The sequence below is a fragment of the Struthio camelus genome, chromosome 3, assembly GCF_040807025.1.
Source record: "Struthio camelus isolate bStrCam1 chromosome 3, bStrCam1.hap1, whole genome shotgun sequence".
NCBI lineage: Eukaryota > Metazoa > Chordata > Aves > Struthioniformes > Struthionidae > Struthio > Struthio camelus.
In genome coordinates, this window is record NC_090944.1 from 36,221,750 (window position 1) to 36,237,927 (window position 16,178).

The 16,178-nt window shown below is 37.2% G+C and overlaps 1 protein-coding gene across 2 annotated transcripts in view; it reads left to right on the forward strand.

The window, feature by feature from the left end:
- The window catches only part of PRIM2 (DNA primase subunit 2), a 128,868-nt gene that overhangs the window by 27,620 nt on the left and 85,070 nt on the right, over positions 1–16,178 (forward strand). The window contains exons 5-6 of one of the 2 annotated variants that reach the window (XM_068937448.1): positions 922–1,017; positions 1,922–2,059. The exons of the other annotated variant lie outside the window; for it this stretch is intronic. Coding sequence (XP_068793549.1) covers positions 922–1,017; positions 1,922–2,059 — 234 coding nt within the window. The remainder of the gene's footprint in view (positions 1–921; positions 1,018–1,921; positions 2,060–16,178) is intronic. 2 annotated transcript variants of the gene reach the window in all.

Sequence of the window (16,178 nt, forward strand, 5' to 3'; positions counted from 1 at the left end):
CTAATCACTGGATTACCAGCATGTGTTTTATTTTTCAGAGTGGATGATTTATTCACGATTTTATCAATGATTCTTAGTTTTCGTTTACGACTTATTTTTTTCAGGATTTAAAACCTGAGATTAATCAGGAGTTAAAACAGAGCACTTTGATTTCAGATTTTGATCTTAATCCTTCTCCGTTCAACAAAGCCCCAAAATGATTCATTGGTTGGTAAAATTATTAAAATATGCTAATTTTAAATACAGCTTTTCTGTTATATCTGGTGATAACTAAAATCTGCATTATTAAGCAGCTGCAAAGCATTTATATGTATGCTGTATGTGTGTATATATACACATATATATGCATACATATATATAATTTTAAGGATTAGGGAATGTAGCATTGTTCCTGACTTCTTCAAGCTAGAAATTTTGATTGAGATACTTGAAATGTAAAAAGTTAAATTAGAGCGTTGCTGCTTAACTTACCTGTCTCCAATGTTTGGAGAACACTAAATAGCTCACGGTTCCCCCTGCTCCCAAGTTCCATGAACATGCATCATCTTTTAAAGTTTGGCTTTAAAAATTAGCTGAAGCAAACTTTTTGGTTAAAATCCGACTGTGTTTAACTCCCTGCTTATTTATTGCCACTGAGTTAGGACAGGCGCAGAGCTTGCTGTAACTCATTTTAAAGAGTTTTTTTAAAGAACATGCTTTATAGTTCTTGTATTAGTCCTTTAAAATGTTATGTTTTTATATCTGCACTACTATTATTATGCTTAATTTTTAGTGATCACTTGTGGAATAAGTAGTCACTTAGTTTGTTGTGCTAACTAAAGTGTTGATAAAAATCAAGAAAGCTTTTAGCTCATCAACCACCCTCATCCCCTTTGTTCTGAAGTATTCCTGCAGTTTTAAAGCACGACCTCTTACTTACAGATGAGTGAAGACCTGAAAAATGAATGGGCAAATGATCTGTGTGCATCAACCCCTGGCCTCAATATGAATAAAGTAAAAGAACAAATGTTCTATAAGGTAAGTAGAAATTGGAAATTTCAGGTTTGTGTTCATTCTCTCTTTAAAACTGGAAGTTACTGATGTTAAGTTACTTAGTTCCGTTATTAGCAGTTGATCAAAATATCAGAATTAATTAAGACTAGTGGGCGTTCCTGGTTTTCATAGCAGTATGAGGGTGAAAGGAGGGGCTGGTAAGGATAAAGGAGGTTTTAAAGTATCATTCATGTCCTCTGCCCTCTTCTGCCACCCCATCACTTACCACAAAAGAAGGTCCTAATTGTTAACACTTCCTAGACAGATGATCTAACTTCCCTGGCTGACAGACTGTTTCGGATGGAGTGAAACATCTGTTGCTAAAACTAAGTCTCGTCTGATTGAACTGTTCTTAGGTTTTTTCTGCAAGAAAGCAAGAAGAGAGGCAACAAGCATCTAATTTAATCCACCAGTTCTTCTCTAAGTGCAGGTAGTTGGGTTCTAGATCCATTTCTAAGGACTGTTGTATGTATTTTACCTGAATCAAATATTTCAAGATACAGGGAAGATACATGATACATGCAAGATCAGTGAAACAGAAGGCCAGCAGAAGTCCATTTTCAAATACCAAATCATGGATCCAAGATTGCATAATCAGGTTAATGGTCATAGATACAAATTGTGAAGTACCTTATTTTGCTGATTTGTGTGGCTTTCTGTAAGCAATAATATTTTTCCCACCAAAATAATCAGCTCTTTCAAAGTCATCATTTGCTTTCAGAAGTTTTGCTTTTTGCCTGGAACTCTGTTAACAAACACAAAATGACTTAAAAGGTCTCAGCTTGAATTTTAGGATTGTAAACATTCTCAGTGTACTTATTTGCTAATCCATAGTGGTGCTTTGTTTTGGGTGTTGTTTTGCCCCCCTCCCCCCCCCCACCTTTTTCAGGTTGGACTTTCAGATGCTGTGGAGCTATTTAGAGCCAGAAGAGTGTTTATCAAGGATGGCTTCGCATATGTGCCACTTAAGGACATCGATGCAATTGTTTTGAATAACTACAGAACAAAGTTATCTAAAGCATTGGCGGTAAGGCTGATAAAGTCTGACCTTGCAACTTTTGTTGCATTGTTTAATGACAATATTGTGCAGTAACTTTTTGGAGATTTGAATCTAGGGGCTTCTATCTGTAGAATACCAGAAATTCTACTAGGAAAAAATGTTCATTATGAAAATAAGCTGAGAGTCACTTACTTCTAAAATTCTCTAGCAGAAAGTTCTTTACAATGCATATTGTATGATAAATTCTATTTAAACTACTTCCTGTGAAAAGAATAGCATAACTCATTACAGAAAACATTAGCTTAATATACAGAATTGTTTTCTCTTTGTACCAATCTGTTTTCCAGCGTTTTTTGCAGCAATTGTTGGCTGAAACGAGAAGTAAAATAGTGTGAATGGTGGGTTTTCTGTCTTTTCTTAGTGAGAACTAAGAACTTTCTTAGTAAGGAAGTGTGATACTTGGTCATAGCATGTCAAGGAAAAATGAGTCTTCATTGTATGAATGAGGTACCAAATCTAGTTAGGGCAGCTATGGTAAATGCTGTATGTAAACGTTCTTCTGTTAGTCATTTTAGTAATTCCCAGTGGTCGATTCAGGAAGATTCTAATATTGTAAAAGCAGCAATCCTTAGTTTTAAAAGGCCCTGATCATGTGTAATGCACAAAATGTGAGTTCGTGGCGGGGTGGGGGGAATATAGAAACATGTAAATACAAAGGTGTTTTAAAACCAAAATGTATTCTATAAAAAAGCATAAATGTACACACAAGCATTATCAATTGAATGTTAAGCTTGCAGCAAGTTGCTTTAAGCTTTTAAGAACATTATGCATTGACCGAAAGAGTAATGTCTCTAGCTTCAGTTATACTATAGCGTTCCACTAGAAATGTTCACATAACAGTACTATTTTCACTGCACATTGAACAATTCTGCAGACTCGGGTTATATTTGAAATTAATAAACTGTCAGTAAGCTAATTTTCTAATTTGTTAAAGGAATGCTTTTTTAGAAGTCTTACAACTGTTTTTAGTAAACACTCATGTTCAACCTTGATATGAATGTAACAATATAAGACTTTTAAAACGTTCCTCAAATTTTCAGTGTAGGAAATAAGAGAAATTATTAGTGATTCCTGCCCTATTCCAAAGCTCTAGATTGAAGTTGTGGGTTTTCTGTTACTGATTTTATTTGTGAAACGACATTGAATAAGCTGTTCCAGCTAATTGACCTGCACAGTGTACTGCTGAAGAGATGCTAGGAATATTATTAAGCTCTGTCTTGGAGAAATGAAGACCAAAAATCCAACATATTTTCCAGAAGTCAGTTTAGTATTATTCTATTATACCAAACAAAGCCAGAAGTGGAGTGTGGTGCTTGGTAGTTGAATAATATATTTTTGATGGATCAATTAGTACTTATGAGTATTACTATTTTGGATGTTTTGACTGTTATTTTGAGGTAAACGTGCATTTATTTTGCATATATAATGAGAAGATACTCTTCAGCAATTTATTATACTTTGTGCAAAGCTATGATTTGAAGAAATTTTGGTGAAAATACAAGAATACATTTTTCAAGAAAAGATTGTGAATATGGGATTAAAAAGAAAATCTAAAGATGACAGTGCTTGCTGTTCCACAACATACAAATTAAGAGAATAATCTTTACTAGAGCTCCTTTTTGCTCAGCTTTATCTGGAGTGAACTCACATTTCAATAGTAGTTATGACACAGTGGCACACTTGAATATTGTTTATGAAAAGTAATTATTGAAATGTTACTTGGTCTGGGCTTAAGTTCTGCAAGTACACCTGATTTAGTATTTCTTGGTAATGCTTTTGTAGCGCATGGATGTTTGTGTCTGCTGCAAAAAAGGAAATCAATCAAGAGAAACATGGTGCTGAATTTCGGGCACTATGATGGTACAGAGGTCGTCCTGTCAATGTACAGAGTGCATGATGGCTAAACTTGTACAAAATGTACTAGAGCCTTAAACAGTGTAACTAATCTGCCATTTAATCTAGCTCTTAGTGAATATATTTGATAAACCTGCAGTAAATTTATGCATGCTTTTGGGAGTATATTTTGCTATTTTTGCAGCGTCTGGCTGTTTTATGCTTCCTATTCTCAGTACTTTCTAATAGGCGCTTAATTCTTCTTGTATTAGAATTCAAGAGTTGCGGGTCTTAATATTGTGATAATCCAAACTAGGCTTTAATGCTATATCTAAAGAAGAGGTTTGTATCTTCAGTAGGCAGAGTCATAAAATTAGGTTAAATGTTTGTATTTTCCATGTGGTAGTTTAACTGTGATAAATGGTTTTGGCTTTGACGGTATGTTATAGGCTTTTAAAGGACAAAATACCCTGAATATAGATAGTGAAAAGATGATTGATCTTTCCTTCAGATGCAGAGTTTTGAGGAATCTTTCTGTGCTTACTGTGCAAACCACTGTTTGCATCAGTGGTTCAGTATTCTGATGTTAAAGAAAAGGAAAGCTATCCAACTGTTGGTGGTTTATGAATGCTGTTATCCAGTATTTGTACTGTGCCCGTTTTACCTTTCTGAGGTTCTGCGATGCTACTCTGAGCAGTCATGTACCCACCTTTTAGGAGGATTTATCCCTACACAAGATTGATTTGGTGATGAAGGCCTGCCCTGACTTCTCCAATGGGCTCCGAAGCTGTTCCGCATTATAGGGTGGGCTTGTGCTAATGCTACTTTTTGTAGGGCTCCAAAGCACTGAATGGCTTAGGTGCTGGCTCGGGCTCATGCTGCTCTGTATTATAGAATGGTTCTGGCTGAGATTCTAAAAAAAGAAGAATATGATGAGAACAAATCTGTGTTCATACTGAAGTTTGAGAGAATAGTGAATAATTCATAGTACTTTAAAAAATGTTTTGTATTGACACTGGCACAAATTCATTTTGGTCAGTTGTAGTTGAGCTTATCTGCCACTAAATGAAACAGCTGTGTGTTTTTAAAGGATGAAACAGAATATACAAATTTAGCATCTCTAGTTTGAGTTTATTCCTTGAGGCTTAATAATTGGAGAAGGTAATACTATTCAAGCCTTTCCTACAATTGCAAAGGCAAGTTAATTTTAAGTGGAGAATACACAAAGGACCTTTTTTCCATATGCTCTGACTATTTGATAGTAAATAATTTTATTTCTGCCCTTAACGATGACTAAAGTACGGAAAACAAACATTTTCTGCAGTTCATGTAAGTTGTAATATTAGCTTTTTGTTTTATAACTTAGAGCAAACTTGCTCATTCAAATTGCATTATATTTTACTCATGGGCTTTTGCTGAGTTTACGCTAATATTCAAACATCTCTGCAGGAATGCTATGTAGTAGTTTGGTTATTTCAGTTATGGTAACGCAGAGAACTTAGGTTGCAAATATTATTACCGGTATTGGATCGCTGTTCCTGAGGACAATTGCTCTAATTTTTGTTTCCTGAAAGGATCGCTGTTCCTGAGGACAATTGCTCTAATTTTTGTTTGCTGAAATCGGAAGATTCTCCACTGAACTTTTGGAATAGTATGGCAGATCCAGAGCTGCAGTTCAATATCAGAGCTGTGTTACACTGCGTATTGCACAAAGAAGGATTGCCTCATGAAAAATCTGAAGCAAGACAAAGGGGGAAGCGGGCAGAGGAGGCTGTAGGATCACTGGTTGGGACTTACCTTTATCAGCAGTGTCCTAAAATAACTGAGAAATTGACTTAATATTTAGCACTTCTCTGACTTGTATGAACTGGTATTTGTATTGAGCAATGGTTTGCTTCCAGAATCACAGCTTTATGTGATTAATTGAAGTGGATGTAGAGACAGACCATCTCTCCCACCAGCTGAAAGTGTTTTAGTTTTCAAATGTGAGCTTCCACATAACTTGTCATTTTCAGAATTAACATAATTTTTGAAGATGCATGGAGGTTTTTTGAACTGCTTTTCTTGTAGTATCATTTAGTACTTAACGTCTAGTATAGATAGCCTTCCTGTGTGATTCAGAAAAATCCTTTATATAGAGGTTAAACTTGTAGATTGATCATGCAAAATGCTCATTTTTTTCATTAAGAGAACGTTAGTAGTCTTGACTAAACCTGTTAGTTTTGTTTTATCAATTTTTGTGATTGTAAATACAGTGAGGTTAGATGTGAGAAGAAAGGAGATTCAGCATGTTGCTTGCCAGCAAACATAGTGATGTTAGCTTCGTTATATTATAGTCTCCTCCTTTGAAACAACTTTTTGATAAATCCCAGAGATGGGCGAGACAAGTTTTGTAAAACCTGATTATGATTGGGATGCCTTCCTTCATGTCAGGTGTTTGTATAAACGAGATTGAATCGTTAACTGTTATTCTTAGTGAGTATTACAGTTAGTGTTAGAGTGTTACAGAAGTTTTGTTTTAAAGTTTTAGCACTCATTAAACATTATATTTTTAGGCTGTAAGCAAATGCTTGAGAACGTAAGTATTCTTCTACAGCATCCATGCCTTTGTTGTGGAGCTGGAGTTCATTTTTCAAGGACATAATTATCTTAGGTCATATAACCTAGCTTTAAACTCATAGCCTGGTAGTTTTGCTGCAGAACTATTATATTTGTTTTTAAATCTCTTCTACCCCTACTCCTCTTCCAATCTTGAAGCTGTCAATTAAAACAATAACTTAGCTGCTCATTGTATTATGAGTTCACTGCAAAATTTTGTTTTTGTGAGAATCTGTTGTCAGAACTTAACATCGTATGATACCCTATCTTCTGCAAATGAAACTAATTAAAATTAGCTGAAAATAACAGAGGAACTATCTGGTACTGCAAGAAACCAAAATTCCGATTTTAGTATGTATAATCATGATAGCACTTGTTTATTCTCCTTGATTTGGTAAGAATACACTTTTTTTAAACCTTGCAGTATAACCTGATAATCTGATCAAATATACACAAGTCATATTATTGGCTTTTGAGGATTTGACACAAAAGTAAGATTTCAGTCATCTTTTCTAATTTTCATATCTTTTTGGTTTATTCCTTCCTGTATTTGGGATGTAATCTTCAAAAATTTTAGAAATATTGATCGAACAATGTTTGTAATATTTGTCTATAAAATATTAGTAAAATATGCTGTTTTGGTGAATTTTGTGCTGTGTGTTCCAAGAAGTCATTAATTTCAGAAAGGTGTCAGTGTACCATCTAGCACCATCTGCAAAACACTTTCTTCCTAGAACACCTATATTTTCAATCAGTGAAGTCGAAGGCTGTACGTAGTGGCATTAATGGTGAGAAAGTATGATTAATGAGGGTCTGATCACTTGAAATTCATATCAGGTATTGTCTTCCCAGTGTTAACTTAAAGTAATTCACTGTAACATAAATGGATGATTTTTGTAATATGCACATACAAGGTTAGTAAGGTAATAACTTTGGCACTGCAGTGCAAAACATGATTACAATTACTTTGTCCTTTGAATCTCTGATGTGGAAGTCTGCTGTGAGTTTTGCAGAGCAGCAGCTGGCTTCTGTTGCTAACTGTTATGTAGTTGTAAGGTCATTGTTGAAGCTGCAATACTATTGAATAAAATGGTATTATTTTGAGTGGGAGAAACAAAATCGAGGGAATTGATTTTGTGTGTATGTCAGAAAACTCAAGTCTCATTGAACTTATTCTTTGTGGATCAACTTTTTGCAGTGGTTTCTTAATTGCCCCATTATTGATTATTTGCTGGAATGCATCATAGAGTGTCTTATTTCTTCTGCTAATTGGAGTGCATGTATTTCTTTCAGCAACTGCATAGATTTCTAGCATAAAGTAATTTTGAATAATATTAGGAGGCTAGATGAAATTGGACTTCACATAGTATTATTTTGGTCTTTCTGTTTTCTGTCTGCTCCTTGAATCTTCTGTTAGATTTTGGTAAATACTAAATGTACCTTTTCAGTTTAAACCATTGCTTCAGTCTCTTTGCATGATCCTGATCTGAATGGTTCTTATGGAAACACTGCTGTCTTCAAATTAACTTAAGTGGTTCGTGAAGTTAAAACTAACAGAGGAAGATATACAGAAGCTTAACGGTGTAGAAGGCTTGCTTAGCTTTTGAGATGTTGCCCGTATTTCAGAACAAGTATTTTGAAATAGTAGCAGGAAGTATAATTTTTTAATGTATTACTGTGATAGATGACCTAGAAGTGCCTCAGTTAATATAGTACCTGTTTAATGTCACACGACAGCAATTTTCTAGCGGACTACTAACAGTAATCTTGAAAATTATGCGCTGTGCTCAGAAGGAAAGAAAGGTATGGCGTATGAGGCTAATGAGTGAACAGAAGTGCATGTTTCAGGATGACTCTGTTAGAGATTTCAGTTTTCTTCTAATTGTTTTCTTATGGCCTTTTGTGACCCACAGACAGCTGCTAGGTGGGAACTGTACTGTCTATCTGGAGTTTGCTTACAGCAGTGTTAATAACAGATTACTTTGTTGACAGTGTCTTGGCTTTTCTTGGAGAAAACTAATTGACTTTCCAGAAGGGAGCTGGTGAGTGATCTAGCCCACATGTACTGTGTGCCACCAATGGAGCAGGACACTGGAGTGACACAGGAAGCCAACTAACTATCCACAAAGACATACCTAGTGCCTTCCTCAGCCTTCCAGTGGTTCACTGTGGAATGAGACCAAGTTGGGAGCACGTTTGTTTACTGGGGAAACTTGATTTATCTGTAATGTAATGCCAGCTGTATCCTTTCTACCGCAGTGGGGTTTGAATTTGCACCAGTTTCTATATTATTACAGGCTCATTACTGAGATCTGAATTTCAACTACTTTCTAGTTTTGCCTAGAGGTTTTTTTTCAGGAGCCACAGTTTAGCTAGTGCTGTGATTTACAGTAAATCGTAAACTTCCCTGGAAACAAGTATGTTGAATCTTTACCTATAACTTCTCAGAATTAATTTTTGCGGCTAATTCTGTCTAATAAATCTTAGACATGCTTCATCTAAGCCAATACTTCTGGCTGATGTAGTTGATAAGCTGTTTTTAAAACAGAACAGTTATTCACTGGGATTAATAAATAAGGTCGTTGAAAAGCAATATTGTTGCCTAACTAAAGCAGTATTTGAGCAAACAGTCAAATCCTGTCTTTAATTTCTTATAACATTCCTGAAACGTGCCACAATTGTCTTAACTTCCAAATAGTTTGACTTTAACTTTCCAAATGTTTGTGCTAATTTTGCCACTCCTGTAGAACATACATGATGCTAATATTCTTACTTGCCTTTTTGTGTAGTTGCTCATTTTACAAAATGAGACAAATTGAAATTTCTTGTATTTGAAGGCTCTGTGGAGTACATAACCCTTGGCCAGTTTTTCAAATTTGAGTTTTTCCTGCTCCAAATCATCATCCTCTCTGGTCTGCTAATCTCAATACTTATTTCACTTTGTGTTGATAGAAATACAGAAAGAACATTTCTTCATTATTCTTTAGTGTACCCACTTGAATTTACTCTTTAAACTGTGTGGTGTTTTGTTCTTTTTTTTTTCTTTGCTGCATGCTGAAAGCTATTTCAGAAGTAAGAGGAGGAGGAACTCTTTCGAAACTTTACGCTGTGATCCTCAGAGCTCCTTTACCACAGAAAAAAACCCACATAGTAAAGGAATATGTGTGCCTGCATTCATCGTTGTGATTTTTTTCATTTCCATTGTCTACAACCTTTGTTTTTTAGGTAGATATTAAATTCTGGGTGGCATTTTGCATACCTCTTTGGATTTTTGAAGAGTAGATTTACAAAATATTGCACATCCTTTATAAAGGGGAAATATTTTAATAGCATACTAAATACAGATTCTTGGGTATGTAGGACTTGCTGTTGTGAGCAGTCACAATGAAATCAGTAGATCTTTTCAGTTGAAAGCAACATATACAGTGAGTCTTACATTAACAAGCTGATGAGAAAACTGAAGTCATATAAGCTACCAAAGTTACTTTCTAAATGATTTAAATTAGCAGTGGTATCTTAAGTTTTGGTTACAGTTCAGTTTTATGTGAAGCAAAATGTGCTGGGCAGTTTGGATTAAAAGAAAAGGCAGCAGCACATGTGGAATGCAGAAGGATAAGGAGAGGACATGTTTTAAAATATTTCATGTTAGCTTGTGGAGCTGGCAAAAAGAAGTAGATTGAATCTCTAAAAACCAGTAGTTGCTGCCTTTCCAATTCTGTGAGTCTTTTGCATACATTTCTCCCCAAAATATGGAGAGTGGCTGTTTTCCAGAGTAAAGTTCACGAAATTAAGTGAATGAATATAAGTTGCTTATGTGATGTTAAAATGTTTTTACCTTTCCCACTAGTGATAAAAATCATCCGACTCTAGAGGAGAGGACTAAATACTAAACTTCTTTCGATCTGAAAGAGGAATGGGAAAGGAGTGCCAGTAGGTCCAAGTCAAGCATAAAATAAATTGTGCCACTGATTGTCATATCAGATGACATCTGGGTAACTAAAATATAGCAGCTTTCCAGAGTTGGTAGCACATCTTTAAGCAACAAGTGTAAGAAAAGAATTGAAGTGTGCACAGGTCTTATCTCAGCAATGTCTATGCTAAGACTTGTTTAAAGAAAATTCTTCTGTAAGACTACTCTAAAAGAAACACTAACTGTACTGATTCCACAATTCACATATTTTGAACTCTTAAATAAAAACTGTAAGAATAGACTTCAACTAAATTTTTACTTTAAAACTGTTTTAAATATGGATGAGGTGAATACTTTTAAAAGTGCTTGTCACTGTCAGTATTGCTCTGACTCTTGCCTGTCTCACTGCATGTCTTTCCACTTTACTACCGTTTCCCACAGGGAAGTTCATCTGTTAATGTATTATCTTCTGCAAATAATTGCTAATCTGCATATATATATGCTAGAAAGGAAGTAGACATCTTTGTAGCTCTTGGAAACGAAGAGAGGTTGTTTGCCAGCATAATTTATGCTGGTAATAGAAAAGTAGGGTACGTTTTGTAGAGGCAGTATACTTGAGCAGGATTTCACAATAAAGAGGCAAAGCTTGCTGCTTTGTTGTAAAGTATGCATAAAGCTGTACATACGCAAGACTAAGCCAGTCTCTACCCTAAAAATATTTTGTTTCAAAAATAGTTTGAGAGCTGCGTAGGAGCTCCCGTGTCTTACTAGCAGTCTACACACTCTCACTGACATCATTGGGATGCTGACTTCCTGAAGTATTGGATACATGATTTTAATTAAACTGCAAATATAAAGTTAGGATGGTGAAACTTGATTGTAGCGGTATTGGGCCTGTTGGGCTATTGTCTGGCCTTTCCAGCTGTGACGTGAGAATGGCTTCTCAGGTGTGATTGAATGCTTCCTATTGCAGCTTCCTCCAGGATCTGTCTTGTCCATTGGGGCACAAGGAAAGAAAGCATGAGTTAAACCAGAGGCTGACTGCAATAGTAATATAACCAGAAAGTATGTGGCAGTAACTTAGTTTTTCATATGGTAATCTATCCTGTCTGGTAGACAGCAGCTGGTAAGTTTTTGCTCTGTCAATTAGTTCTAGCACTTTAGGGAAACCTCTCTTCTTACTGAAGAATTAACAGGACAGAAAGCTTGTTTCCTTGGTGCAGCAGGCATTGGGAAGCCTAACCTGTTATGCTGCCTTCAGGGCACACCATTTCTAATCCTTTTGCAATTCCGGTTTATGAAGAAGCAGATCCTTATTCAAACAACTGCTTGTCTCCATGAAAGCATCAGCTGCCTGTGCCTTGTCTACACTCTGCTGCCAGGCTCCTAGTTTCTCATCTCTCTTCCCCAGTAGTGACCAGGAACATATCTGCTTGAGGAAAGTCGTACTTTATTCCTAAATATCTGGAGTGCACAGATATGTTTTAAAGTTGGGTAGTCGGTGTTTTCCACTCAGCTGATATTTAGCTGTTAGTTTGTTAGGTTTCTCTTGGGTACCTGCCAAACAGATTTTGAAAGTGTTTTTTTGTTAGACCTCTGTGACCAACCACTAAACCCCTACAATGGAAGAAGGCTCAGAGGAGGTGGATAAGGGTGAGGTGCCCATGAAGTTCAGGAATAATGTAGGGTGTGACTCATTAACCACAGCTGTTGCACAGAGAGCTGACTTTATTTCAACACAGAGGGGACTGGAGGGTGACCCTTATTTACTGAGGTACACAGCTGTATCTGAGTGGATCAACTGGTATAAACGTTTCTCCCTGAGATAGCCAGACCAGCATGGACAAGAGGCAGTGGGTACAAACTGAACCACAGGAAGTTCCATCTGAACCTGAGGAAAAACTTCTTCACTGTGAGGGTGCCAGAGCATTGGAACAGGTTGCCCAGAGAGGTGGTGGAGTCTCCTTCGCTGGAGATATTCAAAAGCCGTCTGGATGTGATCCTGGGCAATATGCTCTAGGTGACCCTGCTTGAACAGGGAGGTTGGACCAGATGATCTCCAGAGGTCCCTTCCAACCTAAACGATTCTGTGATTCTGTGGGTGGAGTGTATATGTGGCTCAGCCCCACATGGTGTATAAAACCTGAACAACTACCAAAAGAGTTTTGAAAAGAGCAATCGACTTGAGCCAGCTTCAAGTATTCCTTCCTGGCGAATGGGGATGCCTAGCGTCATGTCTGTGAGCGTATTGTAGAGACCGGTAGTGGGAGTCACATTGGTATTGTGATTGGACTGTATATTACAATTGCTATATTTTAAGTGTGTACACTGGTACTGTGATTTCAGTATATTGCTGTATCATTCTGCTAAATCAAAAATCCCATGTAACATCAGATACCTTTGAAGTAAACTTTAATATTAAACATTACACAGATATTCCACACATTACACTCTCGATGTATGGAATATCTGAAAGAACCTGTTTAGCGTATTGGACTCTGACAACCTTCTGCTGGATTATCTCAGATTATTGTACAGTTGATTGTAGGACTGTGCCAGGGTGCCACCTGTAATCTTTTTTTGCTGAATTCCCAAGTTAGTGATGTACGGGTAAATGCTGAGCCACTGTTGCAAGTGTCTTTTATCTAGGGAACATACTTTCTAGTTGCTTTTCAATTCTTTATTGCAGAGCCCACCATTACATTTTCATGAGAAATGGACTGTATTATATCTACATATCCAGTCATCTCACATAATCTGTTCACTTCAGCCTGAAGAAAGGGATGAATCAGAAGTTTGGTGTGCAAACATTACTGAGTTGCCTTTACTCAAAATAGGCCTCCGTATTGTACTTCTGGTGGCCTACCATACTCTCTCAGTGTTTCAAGCCTGGCTATGCTTGCAACCACTGCAGCTCTGAATAAATTAGGGTAGCTTCATGTAGAGCACTTTGTCATGAACTGAAATTTCTGTGTCTGAAATGGCTTACTTTCCTCTTGAGGTATGTAATGGGGGAATAGGCTAGTAACAGTAATCTCCATGCAAGTAGGCATGTTTGTATTGTCTTACCCAGGCTATTTTTCGTTATTCCTGGGATCTTCTGTTACTGTGACTTTCCACTTGTTGAATCTTATTTTTAATTTCTAACCGTTCCGCTGAGGATGTGGGCCTTAATTATGATATATAAGGTTGAGATGGGAGAGGGCAGTTTTCTTCCATGGACTCCGTATGGGTTACGTGCATTTGCTAGTGTGTGGGGTGTGTGTGTCTGTATATATCTAAATGGGAACAGAAAAGTGTCAGAATTTAGTGCTTTTTGTCATCAGATGCTGTTTATGTACAAGTAAACCATATGATAAACTACATGAGCATTGTTCAAGTCCCAAAGACTTGCCTGTGATGGTATGACCATCTTGCTGACCTCCCACTGAACTTGCTCCACTCGATCAACATCTTTCTTGTCCTGGGGGCCCCAAAACTGGATATAGTGTTCTAGATATGGTCTAATGAGTGCCAAGTAAAGGGCCCTTCCCTTGATCAGTCAGACTGTGCTTATGTTGAGCATACTGTCCACCAGGATCTCAAGGTCCTTTTCAGGAGAGCTGTTTCCCGGTCAGACTGAACCAGTGCAGGGGTTTATTCTGTTGCAGGTACAGGACTCTGTGTTTGTCCTTGATGAAATTCATAGTTTCTTGTCAGCCTACTCTAACCCATTTAGGTCCCCCTAAATGGGAGCCCTGCTGCTGACTGTATCCTCAAGCTGATGTCTGCAAACTTGATGGTGTGTTTTGTTTTCTCTAGGTAGTTGGTAAAGATCCTGAACAGGACAAATCCTAGGATAGACAGAGCCTTAAGTGGGACCCTAAGCCCACTTGTAACTGGCTTCCATGTAGAATACAAAGCATTCACCCACTGCCCTTTAAGCCTGCTGATCCAACCAGCTTTTCACTCATCTAGCAGATTAGAAAGCCGCAACTTAGATGTAAGGATGTGAGGGGACACTTAAAAGCCTTGCTAAAGTCAAGGTAGGTGACATCCACTGTTCTCTGCTCATACACAGTTCTTCTCATTTTGTCACAGAAGGCGGTGAGGTTAGTCAAAAATGACTTATCTCTAATAAATCCTTACTGGCTATTCTTGATTGTCTTCTCTGTGCACCCAGAAGTGTGTTTGAAGAGGAATTGCTCCGTGATTTTTCCAGGGATTTAAGTGAGGCTGACTGGCCTGTTCCTCAATCATCCATGTTGCTCTTTTGGTAGATGGGTGCAGCATTTTCCTTCCTCTAGTCATCGGGGTCTCTCCGAGTCTCCATGAACTTTTAACAGTGATTGGAGGGCAGCCTCATTCCTGACAGCTGACATTACTGTAGCTGATGTTAGTCAGCTATCTCAGCATCCTCAGATATGTCCCATCAAGTTCCATGGACTTGCATGGGAGGAATTTTCTTGGGAGATTCGTGATGATTTAATTATATTATTGGCAGTTCCTCTTCTCTTTGAATAATTTCCACAGGCATAAAAGCCTGGAAAACGTCCTCAGTAAAGGCTGAGGCAGAAAATGTGAAGGGTAGAATTGCTCTGAGTTGCATTTGTATTAAGTAATTATTTCTAATTTGTAGCAGTGGTCATGGCTTGGATTTGTTGTATGCTTCCTGCCTGGCACATGATGCTTACAACATACATGTCCCGATATTGACATTAGAGGTTGTAGCTGCACCTTCCGGCCTTGGCCATCAGAGGGCACTGCAGGAGTGCGTAAAGAGGGAATACGAGCATTTGTGTCTGAAGTGTAGCCTTTCTGTATAGCAAGGGTATTCGTGTAGGGGGGAGATGAAGACTGGGGATCGAATTCTTAATTCTGAAGAAAAATGTGTTGTATTTGGTCCAGTACCGAATGACTCTGAGTCGATTTTGAGTCACTTTAATGCCTTAGAATTTATTCTTTTGTTGTACACCTAATGCAACATAAACATTTCAATAAATGCCATTAAATTTTGATTGTGTGATTAATTTTTGTGTCTGCCAGTATATGTAACAGTTAAATGTTCAGCATTCAAATTCTGAAGCTGCTTTAGCAGTAGCCTCATGAATCCTCTTGCCTGTGCCATTCAGAGTTTTTATCTGGCTCTTATCTGTTCGTGATGTGTAGCTCATTCTGTTTTCTAATCCTGTCTAGCAGATATTACCTTGTACGTTTGAAGTTTTCAGTGCCTGAGGTGCAGGTAATACTGTTCTTGTCCAGTTGATGTTATTACTACTTACATTAATGTTCTAATCATGAGAGTCGTTCCATAAGGTTTAGCATCAACTAAATCAAATATAAATGAGCAATTCTGTTTTTCTTTATTTTTTTTTGTTTGGGCTACTTAGCATTGCTTTTTATCAGCAATATCTATTTCTATTTGTTCTCCCTAGTGGCTTGGTTAATTTTGTTCATAATGTCATTGCTTTTTACTAAATGGGCATTTCTTGTTCCTTTTTTTTTTATCTTCTACGTTATAGGCTTTATCACTGTAAGATCAGCAAGCCTTTCTCTCAGATCACTTTTTTTTCACGTTATACTGATCCTACCTAAATGGCATTCTTTTTTATGCATGAAATGGGAAATTGTTATTACCTAGTTACTTGTCCATTTCGGAAACTTTGGCCTCCCTTCTTGGATTTTAGGGTTTCTTAGAGTGTTACTTGGGCATTTTCCTTCAGCATCCTTCCAAGGCGTCTATATTCTATACATCTTCTATAATCT